This window comes from Adiantum capillus-veneris, chromosome 16 (assembly GCF_014529385.1).
Source record: "Adiantum capillus-veneris isolate H3 chromosome 16, ASM1452938v2, whole genome shotgun sequence".
Classification (NCBI taxonomy): Eukaryota; Viridiplantae; Streptophyta; class Polypodiopsida; order Polypodiales; family Pteridaceae; genus Adiantum; species Adiantum capillus-veneris.
The window spans coordinates 111,204,208-111,223,047 of record NC_140946.1 but is presented as its reverse complement, the minus strand read 5'-3'; the positions used below and the strand labels follow the sequence as shown (position 1 = coordinate 111,223,047).

The window sequence follows — 18,840 nt, the reverse complement described above, 5'->3', positions numbered from 1 at the left end:
ACATTTCATAGCCCAAAATAGCAGTTCCCTAAATTTTAGGAGATGCTTCCGTTGGGCTCCCACTGGTCTTCTGACCATCTATCCTCATTGGGACCGCATCAAAAAGTGCAATGTGGCTCAACCGTCGGATACTTTTTGTTGGTAGTCCCACCTTGACTTTACGCCTTAATTGAGTTCACTTCCTAGTATCCACCAACTTGCTAAGTGCGACGGGGGAACCTATATGATCTTGCTCTGAGCCTAGAGATCCTCTTACCATACGAATTCCAGTGCCGACCACTACCCATCTGCGGGTGAAACTATCGTTCACATTGGCCATGCAATGTCCGACCGTTTGCTACTTCAAGAAGAGTGTCTCAAAAATAAAACAAAACCCCTTGGAAAGAAACCAACAACTAAAGTTAGCAATTGCCACGTCCTCGTGGCATAGTTAACAGTTGCCACGTCCCCGTGACATACCCCCCTCTTGAAATCGCAAACGTCTTCGATTGCATACCATAAATACACGCCATTGATGATCTTGTGCTATTAACACTCTTTTCTCATCGCATGTATCCGCAAGAAAGGTCATAACATATAGATACAAATGACTTAATGAGGCCTTCATACTTTTGTCATTTTCATCTATTACACTGAATTCATATGTACATTTGATGTACTAGCTCTATTATTAGCCCTCCTTTGCACACGTTGGGTTGGGGCATAAGTAGGCTGTAACCCAAAGGCTTCAAGGTAAAGCTGCAATACATTTGGTGACTCTGACAGTTCATGCTCTTCCATCCACTTTGCATCCATAGGTGGATAGTTCTTGAACTTCACCAAATAGCGTCTTGCAACTTGTCCTTTAACTTTTCTGTCCTTATGTGTTAAAACTTGCTCAGGTACCAAGATCTCATCAAGTTCCTCAACTTCTGGCTGATCCTCATCTGGCATATCTTCTGGCACATCAGCCACGAAGGGTCTTAGAAGACTCATGTGAAACGCATTATGAATCTTCCACGCATCAGGCAATTTCAGCCTATAAGCCACATTGCTGATCTTGTCAAGCACTTGAAAAGGCCCATAGTAACGCATGTTGAGCTTAGGAAACAGCCGTTCCTTGCCCTTCATCTTCTTTAACCTTGCCTTTTCGAACCTTAACAGAACCCAATCACCAGGTGATAGTAGCAATTCACGACGGTGACGATCAACAGCCTTTTTCTGCTTTGCCCGAGTCTTCTCCAAGGCAACTTTAATCTTCTTATACATCTCATCCATGTTCTCAACATATCGATCTGTGTCACAAAGTGATGACGTGGCGGACAGCAGAAACCCTAATTTCTGCCAGAAACCCTAAAATTCCTGCAAACCCTAATTTTTGCCAAAAACCTTAAATTCCGGAAATCGCGGAGGCGGATTATTTTTTTTTTAAAAAAATAATTTTTTTTTTGGGAAAATAATGAGCGACGCGAATTTTGCTTTTGCTTTTTTTTATAAAAAAAAGAGAAAAGAGTCTCTAAGAGAGAGAGAGAATTGATGCTTTTGATTTTAAAAGCTTTTGGGGCTCTGCTTTTGGGCATCCCTTGTAACCTTTAAATTAGTGGTGAGGGCCTCACTTCTCAGACCATCTGGACGCAGAGTCTGAGAGTGAAACCCTAACCGCTCTCTTGTACTTTGATGATTGATTAATACAAAAAGAAATACCGAAAGGGGCGCCAGTCTTTGGGGCCAATATCTCTAGGCACGGAACTCTGCCGGGCCAGTGCAAATCTATTGTGATCTGTGAATTGTTTTGAAGTGGTTATTTGGTGCTGTCGCGGTTGATTCTTGACTTGGAGTGTCCAAGTTTGTTACAATCTGCCTCAAAGATCTTGTCCTTTGTATGCAAAATGGGAGGAACCTTTTTGCCGCCTTCAACAATCTCAAAAGGTGCTTTGCCAGGAGAGGAATGCACCGTATTATTGTACGCATACTCAAGCATAGGCAAATAGTGTTCCCACTTGCCCTTATTATCTGACACAGCATTTCAACAGATCTAAGACAGTAGAATTAGCCTCTTTTGACTGTCCATCAGTTTGTGGATGAAACGAAGACGAGAATTTGAGCGTAGTACCCATACAATCCTCTGCAGGACAAACTGGTCATGCGAGGATCACGATCAGTGATAATCGATCGTGGCATACCATGGTACTTAAACACATTGTACATGAACAAGCGTGCCATCTGATCAGATTTTATCTTGGGCCTGCTTGTTGAACCTGCAGATAATGGTCCATATACCATCACCCCCTGTTGGCGTCCTTGGAAGATCAAAGATAAAGTCCATAGCAATGCTTTCCCATGGCTTATCCGGAATCGGCAGTGGTTGTAACAACCCTGGTGCCTTTTGCTTGTCAAACTTGACCTTTTGGCAAACTATGCATGCTCGCACAAAGGCATCCACATCTCTCCTCAAGGTAGGCCAATAGAAGAATGTCTCTACCGCTTTAACTGTTGCATCAATGCCACGATGCCGTGCATACGGTGGGACATGACTCTCTTCCATGACCTTATGTCGCAGTGGCCTAGTGACACAAAGTCTACCATGCATCATCATAAAACCATCTCTGAGGAGGTAGTGCTCGTGATGTTGCCCCTCATGTAACTGTTCAAAGATCCTTGCAAAATCTTCATCAGCAGTATACTGTTCCTTCATGCCATCTAACTCATGATGATAAGAAATTGACACAGCTGAAATTTGTGGCTTTCTTGATAACGCATCAGCCACAACATTCTTCTTGCCTTCCACATGCATAATTTGGAAGTGGAACATGGAAAGAATGTTTGCCCATCGCATATGCTTTTCGGATAACTTTGACTGTGTCAAGAAGTATCGCAAGGTCTGATGATCTGTTTGGACAACAAAATCAGCACCTCAGAGGTAGTGCTTCCAGCTAGAAAGCGCATGAATCACGGCCAAGAGCTCTTTCTCATAGACTTGCATAGTCCTCTCTGGCCCTTGCAAAATTCGGCTTTCATAAGCTACTACCTGTCCGTCTTGCATTAGCACTGCTCCGATGCTACTGCCACACGCGTCACATTGGACCACAAATGACTTCTTGAGATCTGGCAAAACGATAACTGGATCTGAAGTCACCTTTTCCTTTAAGAGACTAAAAGCTGAAATCTCTTTTTGGGTCCATCTGAAAGTGACCTCTTTCTTTTGCAATGCGTGAAGAGGCGATGCTATCTCTGCAAAATTTCTGATAAACCTTCTATAGTAGGAACACAATCCCAAGAAGCTTCTGACATCATGCATAGTCTTCAAGTCTGGCCATGTCTTGATAGCTTCGAGCTCTGCGGGATCCATTCTACACCATCCTTTGAGACTATGTGGCCAAGCAGAAGGAGACAATAGGGACTGACTCTCCTTTAAGCTTTACATCCAAGATGTGAGTTTTGCCTGTAGGCATCCAAGACTCCATGCACTCCGAACATCCACGGGATCCCCAACAAGGCGTCACAACCTTCCAGCGGCATGATGTAAAACTCTTCAGTGTCCACATACGACTGAATATGCAGACGCAGTTTTCCAATGATGGGAGTAACACACTCTGAGTGGCCAGGACATGCCAACCCTGCCTTTGTTGTGTACCCTATCTCTTCAGCTCTGATGCCCAGCTTCATAGCTAACTCTGGTGAGATAAAGTTGGCTTTGGCACCTGGATCAAAGAAGATGAGTGCTGTCTGATCCCTAACTTTACCCCATGCCTTGCATAACTCACTGGCATCTGTGCTGGGCCTATCACCCACCATGTCTGGCACTAAACCTGCCGTGGGTTTAGGCTTCTTGCCTTTCTGGTCTTCTTTATCCTCTGAGTCAGCTGGCCTTTTCCTTTGTGGACAATTGATAGAAAAGTGACCAGGCTGCTCGCATATAAAGCATTTGTTCTCAGCCATTAGGACCTTCTTTTCCTCGAGCGACTTGCGCACAAAAGGCTTCCTTTTCTGTTTCTTTGCGTGCGCTCCAGAAGTCCCAGCTGAATCCTTGTCTTTGGTGGCCTTTTTTGACCCCTGTGACGCATCAGGAGCCGTTTTCACAAAGGGCTTCTTCGTTGAATTTTTCTTTTGCTGCCCTCCTTTGTCAGTGCTCGGAAATCCACTGTCCTCTCCTTTCAACAAGGCAAGACCAGTGTTCGCAACTTCCATAAGCTGAGTAAGGGTAGCCACTCTGTTCTTTGTACAGTAATCACGAAGCCCTTTAGGCAGCCCACAACAATACTTCTCTATCTGCTCTGTCAATGGCACAAATCTGTAGGAGGTCATTGAGAGTAACGCTTTACAAAACCTCCTATTGTACTCCAGCAAGCTCTTGCACGAAGCTGAAGTAAGCTGGTGCCAATCTGTCATGACGTCGGCTTCAAATTCATTTGACAGCCAAGCAGACGCAAACATTTGCTTGAAGTAAACCCAAGTGGCGGGTGCCTATCCTTGCATTAACAATGTTGTCCACCATGTAAGCGCATTGTCCTTTAAGAAAGTGGCAGCTTTCCTGACCTTCGAGGCCTCTGTAAAATTCCCTCCCGCATAAGCTGTATCAAACTGCTGGAGGAAAGTGAGGGCCTTTGTCTTATCCTTGAAACCACTGAAGGTACTGAACTTTAGTGCTGCACCACCTTCTTTGTAAGCCTTCGGCTTCTCTAGTGCCCCCAAGTTGTCATAAGGGATGGTCTGCAACATGGGCACTGTAGTAGGCATGATCGGCACGTCTCGGCCATTCATATTTTGCGTCAGAGGTGCGATATCTGGCTGCTGTCCAGAAAAACCAGCCATGCCAAAATGACCCTGTGGCATCCCAAATTGGCCCTGGTTGCAGTGGAAACCTTGCTGCATGCCGATACTACCATACATGGGGTTTGGCATGATGCCTTGCATACCCCCGAACACTGTTCCTGGCATGTACGGCTGACTTCCGGGCGCATAACCAGCCATACTTTGGAACACTGATCCACCCCCGAAATACCCAGGATGTACCGTGGGTGGTGGAAAAACTGAGTGCATTGCTTGGTATCCAGCTCCCTGTCCATTCAAGACAGCATGCCAGCTCTGAAAGGTGGTGGGCTAAACTGGCATAACTTGTGGAATGGGCGTTCTAGCCACCTGTTCAAGCACGGGAGGAACCCGCTTTGGAGCCCCCGACTCCGCAACATGCGAGTGTTCCCTTTCCTCCTGCGCCACATGAAGTACCTGGGCTTGAGCATCAACAAGCTCCGTACGCGGCGTAGGTTGCCTATTTTGCTGTTGCACTGGTGGCACTTGCAAGAATTCCATAAACCACGGATTCTGCACCAGGTACGAAAAGACATTCACCGCGGCAACTAACTGGGTCTTGAACGCATCATCCTCAAGTTGCCCAATCATTAAGCCCTGTACTACTGGAGGGACATTCACGTTGACAAGAGGTACAGACTGACGTGGCCGTGAGCTCTCGCCAATCTCAAAAACCATAGGAATCTCTTGCATGTCCTTTGAAGAAGAACCCTCTTCCATAATTCCCTTCCCCTTGTCGGCCATAGTGTAATCCCCGCGTTCCTGCACTCTGTGTCTTTATCCCAAAACAATCCAGGCTCACTCTTTAAGGAAAAAGTGATTGATATCTTGGCAATGGAACCATGAAACCGGCCCGTAGGGCGGTAGGCGTTGGCTTTCACCCGAAATTCTTTACTTTAGACACACACACACAGAGCACTTTGCAAAGGTGACTTGTAACGGGAATTAACACTTAATCACACACACGGCTCGGAAGCTAGAATGTTCCGAGTAGACGTCGACAACCTGTAGGCCCCAAAATTGGCACCCCTTTCGGTATTTCTTTATTCTTTAGGAGGGTAAAGTACAGAGAAGAGTCTCGGGAATCCTTTGACTGTATCCCACTAGATACCGCCTGTTTTGGCCAAATTTCGGCAGCATAACAGCCCCTAAACTTACGTGAAACCAATTTCCTTGTTGGAACTCGCTTCTACTGGCGTATACCCTCTGAATCCTGCCCAAAAACAGTAAATTCAGCACGCTGTATTTACTGGTTTTTGCCCTGTTTTCAGCCCCAAACAGTCCCCTAACTCTCCTCTGCCAGTGGGGCACGATTCCCAAAGGTTCTGGCGTCTGTATGGCTGAAAAACAGTAAAATTACAGTGCATACACAACGCTGATTTTGCACCTGTATGGTGAGGTTATGACCCTCACCAGTGCCTGCTTTGGAGTAGTAGCTAGCTACCCCTGTTCCTGCTCAAGGAGGCTCTTGCCTCAGCACAAAAACATGAACCCACACAACTGTACATCAGTCAAATGAGGAGCCCTCTTGTGGGGCATCACATAACTGCACGTAGGGGAGAGAGAGAGCAGTGTGTAGTGTGCAGGGCATCACTCCTAGCACCACATTGTACATGAGAGGGAAAGGAAGCACTCCATAGCTCTTAACCTGTGACAAAAGCTGAAATGAGGCCTCTCCTTGCTTAAAATCAGCGCCCATTTTTCTGAAGTAGAAAAGTCCATGAAAAACTGACACTTGACGCATTTACAAGCATTTTCCCGTTTCGGGTTCGCCACTTAAAAATATCATGACTGGTTGCCCAGGTGACTTCGCGGCAGAGTTGTAAAATGTTCCCCTAGTCATACCGGAGGTAATGACGCGAACACATTTCATAGCCCAAAATAGCAGTTCCCTAAATTTTAGGAGATGCTTCCGTTGGGCTCCCATTGGTCTTCTGACCATCTATCCTCATTGGGACCGCATCCAAAAGTGCAATGTGGCCCAACTGTCGGATACTTTTTGTTGGTAGTCCCACCTTGACTTTACGCCTTAATTGAGTTCACTTCCTAGTATCCACCAACTTGCTAAGTGCGACGGGGGAACCTATATGATCTTGCTCTGAGCCTAGACATCCTCTTACCATACGAATTCCAGTGCCGACCACTACCCATCTGCGGGTGAAACTACCGTTCACATTGGCCATGCAATGTCCGACCGTTTGCTACTTGAAGAAGAGGGTCTCAAAAATAAAACAAAACCCCTTGGAAAGAATCCAACAACTAAAGTTCGCAGTTGCCACGTCCTCGTGGCATAGTTAATAGTTGCCACGTCCCCGTGACACAATCCGCAGCATAGGCAGCCCAGCGTTTTGTATTTTCAGCCAATCAGCATCAGAACAACAGCGTTTTCAGCATTAGACACAGTAGCAGATTCAGCCCTTGAAGCATTGCAGAAGACCCCCATTTTCAGCCCTCGCCAAAACAGAGGTTTTCAGCCACCGAAACAGCCCGAAATCCAGCAGATAGAATACCACAGATTACAGCCCTAAAGTCGTCGTCGTCATCGGCATAGTCCCAGATTGCATAAGTCCATTGCATCGTCATTGTACCACTTTGTGCAATCATAAGTAGACTACTCTCGCCGACGAGAGTGGGGCCTTTGGAGGAGGGTTTTACAAAGTCTCTGGTGTCGTATCTCTCTTCTCTCTCTATCTCTCAAAGGAACCTTGAGCACAGTTCGGAGCACTCATCTTGAGCAAAGCTCAAACAATCCTGAGTTTCTGTCATGACTCCGGAGATCAAGCCATAATGAAGCCTAGCACTAAAAGAAGCATTAAATCGGAAAAACTAGCACAAAAATGAGGTAGTTGATAGGGCATACGCACCACAAAAGATAGAAAGAATTAGCACAATATCAACTGGTCGTAACTCGGACGAAAACTTCACAATGTGAAGTCTGCATGTCCGCAATACGACTAAAAAATATACCTAGATGAATCCAAGATAAGCCCAGATTCACCCTTGAAGGAAAGTGCAAGGTATAGACCCATGGTAGTCACCCACAAGACAATATAACCATTAGCTCCATCATGCATAGTATTGACTAAATACCACGACATCCCCACTAACGTCGTCAGTGCCCAATAGTGGGTGTTGTGTTGGGGAGCATATGTTAGTACCTAGTTCTACACCCACTATTGGGCACTGACGACGTTAGTGGGGATGTCGTGGTATTTAGTCAATACTATGCATGATGGAGCTGATGGTTATATTGTCTTGTGGGTGACTACCATGGGTCTATACCTTGCACTTTCCTTCAAGGGTGAATCTGGAATTATCCTGGATTCATCTAGGTATATAAATCATTCCGCTGCACCTAACATGGGAAAAGTACTTGCCCTTGGTGGAATTTGCCTACAAGAACACAGTTCATTCATCGACGGGGAAGGCGCCATTTGAAGTAATCGAGGGTGCTAAGAAGTTTCCTCCATTTCTAAGCACCAAAGTTAAGATTTTTGAAGTAGATCAGTATACCAGAGATCTGGACACTGCTCTTGCCAAGGTTGGCGAGGCTCTTGAGAAGTCTCAAGCACGGCATAAGAAGACAACCGATTAACATCGACACGACTTGCAGCTGAAGGAAGATGATTGGGTGCTCTTACGGTTTGAGAAGGCACGTCTTAGGAAACGAAAGGGAAAGGAGCGGCTTTTTCCAAAGCCAAGTATGCGATATTATGGCCCTTTCCAGATTCAAGAGAAGATAAATGATGTATCCTTCAGATTGAAGTTGCATGATACTTGGAAGATTCACAATGCTTGTCGTGTGAGTCTCTTGAAACCTTTCAAGGGTGAGGTGACAGTTGACAGGAAGCCCGAGGAGCAGCCTGAAGTGGAAGAGAGCGAGGAGATACTCGTTCCAGAACAGATACTAGCTCACAAGGAAAGGAAAGTGAAAGATAAAGTGATACGGCGGTTCTTAGTGAAATTCGAGAACTATCCAACATTGGATGCGAAGTGGATGGAAGAGGAGGACCTAGCAGATACTCCTAAGATTTTGGAACTTTACCTTGAGGCTTTCGGCCTATTAGCTTCAACTATTCCAAGAGATCCTGTAGATTAGCAGTTGAATGTGGTGTAGACGGGACTGCACAAGAGGGGAGTCACTCTGCTCCTTTGTCACAGGTTACCAAGATGGAATAAAGTCATTGATTTCCTTTTGGATTTTAGGGATACTGACGGGCTAATATATTCTGCTGCATGACAGTATCCCCAAATGATTCTGATTTACATGTGCTCTCTCATGTGAGTTGTGTTTGAGTGCATGTTTGAAAGACGAAATGGTTGCAGTAGATCGGTTTTGAGATTCCATATGAGATGGACATGATAGCAATAAGAATTAGTCAATCCCACATATGTGAGATTGGGTGTAGATCTAGATGCGATTGCTAAACACGTTGTCAAGAGATCATGGTTCGATATCCCGATGGACTTTATGTGATTTGATTTGAATGTGATGTGGATGTTCAAGGACTGTCGTCTTTGAGCAAGTGTTGGATTTGTGTCGTTTAGTGCGTTGGTACTTAAAGTCAGTGTCTATTGAACTAGTTTCTGGCGTATGTTTGATTTTGCAGGTGTAATCGAGGGCGATTACAATTCTTTTAAGAGGGGGGTATGTCACAAAATGATGACTTGGCATGACCTGATGGACAAAATGATATATAAGTTGTTCCCAACTTATGGGGTCCCGTCCTGATGGGGCCCAAGTGACAAGGTAATTAAAATATTAAAAGAAAATCAATTAGCAAAAGAGGTGCTGACGTGACAGGTTGTACGAATGTCCGCAAAACGCGTTGGCGATTGACGTGGCACTGTGTAGGGAATTCTGCGATTTGTAGTGACTGCTGGCCCTTGGGCAATGCTAGCTTTTGAGACTGAAGTCTTTCATGTAATTGCTTTTGATACCACCGTAACAATTTGAACACCCCAAGTCGGGAATCTAGCACGACACATGGGAGAGAAACTAAAAACAAACTTAATCACAATTACTGAGAGGCGACACGACCCGGCGTAGTTTCGTGCCCAAAGATATTGGCCCCAAAGTTTGGCGCCCCTTGCGGTATTTATTTGTATATTAATGCTTCAAGTACAAAAGTCAAAGCTTCTTCTTTGCTCAGTGCTCTTAGCAAAACTAACATATGTTAAAGATCGCATATTTCAACCTAACACCTTAAATATTTACTAGGTTCAATATCTCAGTTAACACACGCTTTGATACCACTTGTGAGGTTCTCCAACCCACCAATACCAAGATTGGGATGGGGTCCTTCACATGTCTCTAAGACGATTAAAAGTCGGAGTCTCTAAGTAAGAAGGGTCTAGGGAATAGACCTTTATCATTTACAATGGCTTGGGTCTATAACCCTAGAAGAAGGCCTAGGTCCTATCTCACAACAGAAACATGACAACATCTTAAAAATATAAGGCTATTTTAGCCCTATAACATTTACAATTTGGGCTAAGGTATTCTCAATCGAACGCTTTTTTCCCCCTAACAGACGTGAGGGCACATCCGCTGGTGAACCCCTCTTCCAATTGGAGAAGTCTACTAAATGTTTCGAGTGCATGGGAATGGATAGCTACCTGACTAATCACCCATCCATGATTGACAACCTTAATCAATCCCCATTTACCACCCCACACTCTAGGTACAAATTTATAAGCCCTAGGCCTTCTCAAAAGCAATTACATGAAAAACTTCAATCTCAAAAGCATCTGGTCCCAAAAGCTAGCGTTGCCCAACAACCAACGCAAATCGTGGAATTCCGTACACAGTGCCACGTCAGCCGCCAACGCATTTTGTGGAAGTCCATAAAATTGATTTTCTTGCAATATTTTAATTGCCTTGTGTCCCCTGGGCCCCATCGGATCTAGGCACGAAACTACGCTGAGTCGTGTCACCTCTACTTAATTGTGATTAAGTTTGTTTTCAATTTCTCTCTCGTGTGTCGTGCCAGATTTTTGACTTGGGGCGTCCAAGTCTCTTACATTATGACTCCTAGAAGTATCTCCCTTTGAAGTCGGGCTCTAGTCTCTCTGCACCCCACGTCATACTAGCTATTCTGGGATATGCTCCCAAAACGTCGTCGCCGCCCATGCTCAGTGTGTGGATATGCCTCTTCTGTTGCATCCTATAGTGTCTCTGTCATTATATATGTGAGCTCCCCTAGAGGTCTTTCGAATCTTGTGTACATAAGCGTTTGTAAATACCATCTATGTAGACAGAATTAGTTTCCGAAGTAGAAGTGTATCGGGTATGCGTAGATGTCTGTGCCAGTCGAGCTGTGTTGAACTAGAATGAGACATAAATGTGAGGAGGGCATGATCTATTGATTACCCCAATAGGCATGGACCAGACTATAAAGTCCTTAATAGAGGGTATGAAGGGCTCTAGTGAAAACAATCTGTAGGTCGGTAGACTTTAGCTTTCACCCGATACTTTACTTGAAAAACTTTACGACACAGAGAAACTTCACGAATAAACCTGTGATTGGAATTAACACATCAAACAACTGGCAACTAGAGCGCTACAAAGCAGAGAGTGACACTCTGTAGGCCCCAAAACTAGCGGCCCTTTCGGTATTTCTTTATTCTTATTGCAAATAGACGGTCCGAACGCTTATACCTAGCTACATGTCAATTTCAGCGTGCTGTAATTCCCTGTTTTATCACTGCCAGGTGCCCAAAGCCCTATTTAAGCATCCCAAGGCTTTCCCGAGGCTCCCTTGGCGATGTCCTGCAGTTCAGGTGCCAAACCCTAAATCTGTAGAAAATTACAGCAAGTTGTAATTTTCTATTTTGGATCGTTCTGGGCGGAGCGAGCTCGTCTACGCGCGGACGTGAGGCACGTCTTTGCGTGCCTCATGTGCTCCCACACGGAATGGGACAATTCCCCTTTGAAACGGACGAGTTTTCACGCGAGAGAACTCTCCGTTTTTGCCATCCTTCGCGATGGAGCTGTGTGTACCTGGGGGGGGATTGGAAATTAGCTAATCTGGTTCCTGCACAGAGGGCTCTTGCCTTGGCAAACGCGCATAAAACCACAGAACTGTACATGGTCATCTGAGAAGCCCAACTAGTGGGGCATTACCATACGTGCAAAGGGGAGAGATGCAGGAGAGCAAATCATCGTGCTACATAGAGCAAGGGAGAAGGCAAGCTTTTCATTAGAGCTGTGATCACTTGCACCCATTACTCACACACACACTGTAGTCTCTTGTGAAGCTAGAAATCAGCCCCCACTCTCAAAATGGGTGCCCCCTCATCAATGAGGCTTCTGGACAGAGTGTGGCTTGCAGGTTGCTCTCTTATTGCCATGTGTCCAGTTTGCCTCTTTTGAGTTAATTTCCTAGTACCCACCGACTTATAACGTATAGCGAGAGGCCTACATGAATTTGAACTGAGCCTATACACCCTTCTACTGTTGGGATTCTAGTGCTGATTGGCCCAACCATCTTGTGGCGACTTGCCCTTCCCGACTGCTGCGGGTGAAACTCTCGGCCATTGGCCATTTCACATTGGCCACACAATGTCCGGCCATTTGTGACTCCAAAAAGAGGGTCCCAAAATTAAATAAAAATCAAGGGAAAGAAACCAACAACTAAAGTTAGTGGTTGCCATAGCCTCGTGACGCTAGTCTTTTTCTTTTTCTCCTCCTCAATTGTCATATCGATGATATTGGATGTCGTTGTCACGTGCACATCTAACCCTATGTGTATGTGGACAAGCTATCTCAGGTCTAGGGTTTAGGTTAGCCTAGGAAGTGTTCTAGCACCTTTGTGAGCCTGTGCGCAGGCCGTGCATGTCTAGGCACTTAAGAGTAGTTGCATATCCTTTGATTGCACAATCAGTACCACCCAACATATGCATTGTCCAAGCAGCATGTCCAATTCCGGTCAGTTTGGGGGTAGAACATTTTACAAGCAATTTGGCATTTTATTTATTTAATGGCACCATTTTCCAGGGTCGTGGGGTTGTAGGGGAGCTTGCTCGACCCAGCTTGAGATTCCTATATAGGGAGAGGTAGGGCGCTCGGTTTCCAGCAGAAGAGCAGAAGGAGTTCCAACAACTTGCAATACATCTTCTCAGGAAGACCGGCAAAGAGCCCTAGCGTTTTCAGCCAGCAAGACCTGCGAGCGTTTTTTGTTGTAGATCAGCCCGAGTGTTTTCTCTAGCAGATCCACCTAGCGTTTGCAGTTTTCCACCGCCAGATTCAGCGAGGTCAGGTAGCGTTTTCAGTTTTCAGCCCTTAGCCATTGCAGATTAACCCCTTAGCTTCGCAAATCTCACCTACCCGCAGCAGATCCTCGCTGTACTGTCGGATTAATGAGCGTTTCCAGTTTCAGCCCGCTGTACGCAGATTTCAGCATCTGCGTTTTCAGCGCATCGTCGTCGAGTCGTCGTTATCGCCATCCTCGCCAACACAGTGTCAGTGTTCAACCGCAAATCGAAGTTTCCAGATTTCATTATTTCAGCCCTAGCGTTTCCAGTTTTCAGCCCGTCCTCGTTGTGGTCGACATCATCGGCAAGTCCATCGCATCTAGACCATTGTACCAGATTTGTGCAATCTATAGCATAGACCTCTCTCACTATAGAGAGGGGAGCCCTTGGAGAAGGGTTTGAGAACCTTTTGGTGTCTTATTCTTCTTCTCTCTCTCTCTCTCTCTCTCTCTCTCTCTCTCTCTCAGTCTCTACACTTTCATTCACAATAGCATTCACTTTGTTTGTGATCATTGCACTCTCTCTCTCTCTCTCTCTCTCTCTAAAAGGAACAGAATGCTCTCCCTTCCGTAAGTAAAAGGAACCCTTCAGCACAATTCGGAGCACTCATCTTGAGCAATAGCAACATTCACTTCCTCTGCACCTTACATTGGTATCAGAGGTTTTTTGCAGTGTTCTGTATCACTCAAGGAAAGAACCACATAATTTTTTTTGCTTGTTGCTGCCGCACGTAACCCAAGTCTACCTGGGCGTGTCGATTCCTAATCGTGTTTTTGAAGAGTGGCAGGTAATCCAAGAAAGAAGGCCTTGTCGAGCCTCCCCTTGTTCCTCTTTTCACTCATAGAGAGCGGACCGTGCACTTAGCGGCCGCCAATTGACGTGAGGTGGGAAAAAGCAACCTTGGTGTGAGCGCAAGGCCGCCAAGGGGTGCGCCCGCAAGGAAGAGTCGAGCTTGGGTAAGAGAAAAGCCTTCTCAAACACCGATTGCAAGCTAAGAACTCAAGAACCTCAAGAACCCGAGTCCATCAAGAATCCAAGTACCCAAGGTCTCAGTGTATGGTCATCACCCGAAGCGGGATGGATAGTTTGCGTGAAGGTGATGAGAGTGGAGTTGGAGAGGAAGACGTTTCTACACCAGGAGGATTGTTCCCCGATCCTCTCCCATCCCCATCTACACCATGGATTGTACCAAATCCTATGGAGACTTCGGTCAAGACGATGATGGACATGATGCTACAACAAGAGGTGCAACACACCGCCATGGATCGCGACCGCGAAGAAAGAAAGGCAGCCTTGGAGCGTGAGCATGAGCAAGTGCGCTTGGCGGCCAAAGAAAGAAAGGCAGCCTTGGAGCGTGAGCGTGAGCAAGCGCGCTTTGTAGTTGAGCAAGCGTGCGAAGCTCTATGCATAGCGGTAGAAGAAAAGCGAGCGGCTATGGAATTAGAACGTGAGGGTAGAGAGATCAACCCATGAAATAGTTAGTCCTACAGACTCACCTTGAAATCCGAGCCACTCAAGGACGTGGACGATTCATCAGGTAGCACAAGTAGAGAAGTAGATTCCAACAACCCAGTCACTGAGAAGTTGACGTTCAGAGCAAGTATAATGGTAAGATGGATGCTAATGTTATTCATTCTTGGCTGCATCATTTTAATGCTTACTTTGGGACAACAAAGAAAACAGGGAATAGCAAAGTTTTGACGGCAGCCATGTATCTTGCCGGTGATGGCAACATTAAGACCGCAACATTAAGACTGCACGCAGACTACGACCACAAGTATCACAATATACTTCAAATGACTTTTGCAAGTCCGGCAAAGTCAAAACTGGTCTTGTAGTCAATTTCTCTTTCAAAGTCTGAAAGGCAATCACCTCTGTGGGTCCCCATGAGAAAGGGACTCGTTTCTGTGTCAAGATATGCAAAGGGGAAGCAACCTCTGCAAACTTTCGAATGAACCGCTTGTAGTACGAACACAGTCCCAAGAAGCTTCTAACTTCATGGACATTCTTCAAATCGGGCCGATCACGGATAGTCTCTATCTTGGCCAGATCCATTTGCACTCCTGTTGCTGACACAATGTGTCCCAAAAAGTGTATCTCTGGTAGGAAAAATTCACTTTTCTTTGCATTTATCACTAACTTGTGATCTTGGAATGCATGAAAGACTTGAAGCAGATGATCTCTATGTTCTGCCTCATTCTTGGAGAAAACAATGATATCTTCAAAGAAAGTGTCAACAAATAGCCTGTTCTCTCGAAAAGTCCTATCCATCATTCGGTTAAATGTCGCAGGAGCATTGGTTAAGCCAAATGGCATCACCAAAAACTCAAATAACACAAAAGTCGTCCGAAATGCTGTCTTGTAGACGCCTCCTGGCGCGATTCTGATATGATGATATCCACTCTTTAAATCAATCTTGCTAAAGCACAAGGATCCCTGTAAACTGCCGAGATATCATCGATCCTAGGAATCGGAAATCTGTTCTTGATGGTGATTTTGTTGAGAGCTCTGTAATCGATGCACATTCTCCAAGATCCGTCTTTCTGCAAAACCAACAACACTGGAGAGCAAAACGGTGAAGTACTAGACTAGACGAGACCCTTTTCCGAGTGGTCTTTCACTTGGTTCATAATCTCTTCATTCTGTGCTCGGCTCACACGGTAAGGTGGTTGGTTCGGTGGTGTGCTTCCAGGAATCAGATCAATAGTACGATCTTCAGGACGAGTTGGTGGTAACTCGTCTAATAGTCCCTCTGAGAAGCAATCGGCGTGAGAGTGGAGAAAATCTTGGCGTTCTTTATCAAGTTTAGACATATTTGTCCTATCCTCATCACTCAACTCTTTCATAAAGATCGAGTAAACAAACAGACTGGATTTTATTAATTTAGAAATGGCCGAAGCCGATACAATAGGGATAGACTCGCCCTTCAGTTTAATGTCAAGTGCAATGGTGTTGCCCTTCTATGTCTCTCCAAGATCTCTCTCTCCAAGCTCTTCTCAAAATCTTGCTAAACTATGGAAAATATAAAAAGAGGCAAAGGAGACAACCCGGGGGAGGGGGCAAGATCTGCACGAGGACAAGTTGGCGCACTGTAGCCAGTGCAAACCAAAGAGACCAACAGAGACAAAGGCTAAGTGGTATGGGCAACCACCAGTGTACAAAGAGGTGGCGACAATGTGTGCATCGAATATAGAACGAAGAAGAATAAGCTCTAGCGTCTCTCTCTCTCTCTCTCTCTCTCTCTCAAGCTCTAGCGTCTCTCTCTCTCTCTCTCTCTCTCTACCCCAAGTTTGTCTCAAAATCTTGCTAAACCTGTTCGTCCTTGGCTATCGACATTTATCCAAGTCATCACGATGGCTTGATGTGCAACCAGGCATGTTACATATGGGTGCGCTTAGGATGAGTTCTCAAAGAGACTCTGATGTTTAATCAAGTCCAAAATGCTATTAAAGGTGGCAAGGTTGCATAAGCTCCTTCAAACTTTCATTGGATTAGTTTGCTTGATTTTTTATTTGCTCGGAAAGTTTCGCTCGCTATCTAGAATTCCTCTCCAATCTAGAGATACCCACACCAGTTCTCACAAGCGCACGTGCACAGGCACACACACACCAGGCTACAAAAGGAAGGAAGAAAGGCTGTACAATTACTCCTCACACACACCTACACACTCTCCAGGACTATAGAACTGCAAAAAACGAAGGCTGTACAGAGAGAGCAATACATAGGTGTGGAGGGGTTGGGTGATAGCATGCTGCAGTAAACAGCGCGCAGGCTGGATTCAGAACAGCATGCAGACTGGATTAAGAACTTCACACTGTTGGGAGCACTCAGCAGGCGCTGCATGAGCAAGAGCGCTATACAGGCCAGCAAGCATAGGGCACAAACGCGAAACAGAGGGGTTTCTGAAGCGACGGTCTGGGCTCTGCTGATGTCAGCGCGAGCGAGGGGCAGCCAGCGCACAGGGTAATGGTGGCTTTTGCAGGAAGCAGCTACTGCGTGGCTTGTTAGCTCTGCGCAGGAGACCCTAATCTTGCTTCGACCACACACACACACACACACTTACTTTTTAGTCTCCTTGGACCCTCTTACACTTTCTGTTCCTTATTCTTCACAATGCACACTAGCAACCATACATACTTGGACCAAAGTTACATTTCAAATGCGTATCTATCAATCTTCCCATACCTAAATACCATACTTGCATGCATGCATGAATGATATAAATACCATACATGCTTTTACATGTATGCAAGCATGCATAAGTAGACATGTATGTCTATTTGTATTCAATAGGTACGAGTAGTGATTGCCTAGGCTGCACAACGTTTTTTTTGTACAGTACTTATCGTACCTATCCACCCTGTTATGGATCTTACATGATGTTTATGCTGCAGCACACAGAAATGAAGACGTTGCATGTAAGTTGAGAGCATTCTCCAAAGAGCTTTTGAAACTTAAAGACCAACAACAGGACCGGAAACGGAAGAAGGTGGCAAAGGCAGAGTAATTTGCTGTACACGTTCTGAAAGGTATGATATCATGGGATTTACCACCATTCACAAGCTCGTGTATGTTTCCTCAAATTGCTGCAACTGTTCTCTTGATTGAGCTTTTTGTGTTTCTGGAGAGAAGGTATGCGCAAACACTGATCAAAGTTGTGGCCCTTGATTAACAGAAGTTAGATGAGGATCTTGCTTGGCACCCGTGCTGCATGTCAATTAGTTGTAAAAAGAGAAAAAGAAGTGCTATCTTTAAAGCTTTGAGCAAGCTTTGTAGGCAGTAGCGACAAACAACGTAGCATGCGTTTTTGCCTGCATAAAGCATGGGTGCTTTAAGTTGCTTAAACATGGAGAAATTCCATGTGCAAATATTTATTGATGGTTATCTTGACCTTAATCCACAGTTTCCTCCAGCAATGTTGGTGATTTATCATTGGTGTTAAGTGAAATTAGTAGTCCAAATTTTCATGGATTCAAGCTCTTTGGACTCATGAAATTTGCTTGGTGCAGTCCATGTTGCTTGGATGAGTGCCCTTGATCACTAAGCGATTCCTTCTCTAGTGGTCCACACATGGATGAAATGTATTGCTTGCATCAAATTGGTGATGAAGGAGGTCTAAACAACACACTTGCTGGTTGGGATGTGGCCCTTACTCCACTGAAATTTGTGGTTTATTTATAACAGTAAATATGCTCAACCTATCCAAACAGCCACTTAGATAGCTTGTTTCCTTGAATTTTTTTTCAAGAAAAAACATGTATTATCAGCCACTATTTTATGGTCATGAGGATATAGTAGATGGTCCTTTGTCTTTCTTTTCAATGACTAGCCAAAAGATTCACATAGGGCTGCTAGAAGTTATTCAGAATGCTCAAGAGGAAGACAATTCCAGATTTTTCTTTCCCTAGCGATATATAACACTGATGCTGTCCTTGAGCTTACGAGCCGGTCTACAAATAATTTTGCGGATTATTAGACCTCGAGCTTCGAAAAAGGCAGATTTTTCTTTCACATAGTATTTTTCCTGCTTTAATAATGTTGTTGGTTCTTGTACTTATGCAGGCTTGGAGTGTGTCGATGCAATATTCTTAATTGTAAATGTTTGCCTCTTCTTGATGCTGTACATAATTTTGCTGCTTGCTGGGATATGTTTCGTCTTTCTTTCCTGTTTTGTGCATATGGTTACTACTTGACTCATTTGGATATTTTGCATTAGTGTATGATGTATGAATCAAATGTGAATGCAGCAAGGTCACTATAGAATCGTAATTACCTCTATCAGGTGGTACTACACAG

At 45.0% G+C, this 18,840-nt stretch overlaps 1 protein-coding gene across 3 annotated transcripts in view; it reads left to right on the top strand.

The window, feature by feature from the left end:
- Positions 1–18,599, top strand: part of LOC147439648 (Histone superfamily protein) — a 58,351-nt gene extending 39,752 nt beyond the window's left edge. The window contains exons 4-5 of one of the 3 annotated variants that reach the window (XM_086485462.1): positions 17,439–17,573; positions 18,054–18,599. In XM_086485462.1, the coding sequence (XP_086341588.1) occupies positions 17,439–17,551 (113 nt within the window). In that variant the 3' untranslated portion in view covers positions 17,552–17,573; positions 18,054–18,599. Of the gene's footprint in view, positions 1–17,438; positions 17,574–17,676; positions 18,021–18,053 lie in introns of those variants that run through there. The other 2 variants (XM_086485463.1, XM_086485464.1) reach the window with 2 other exon arrangements.
- Positions 18,600–18,840: the final 241 nt, after the last annotated feature.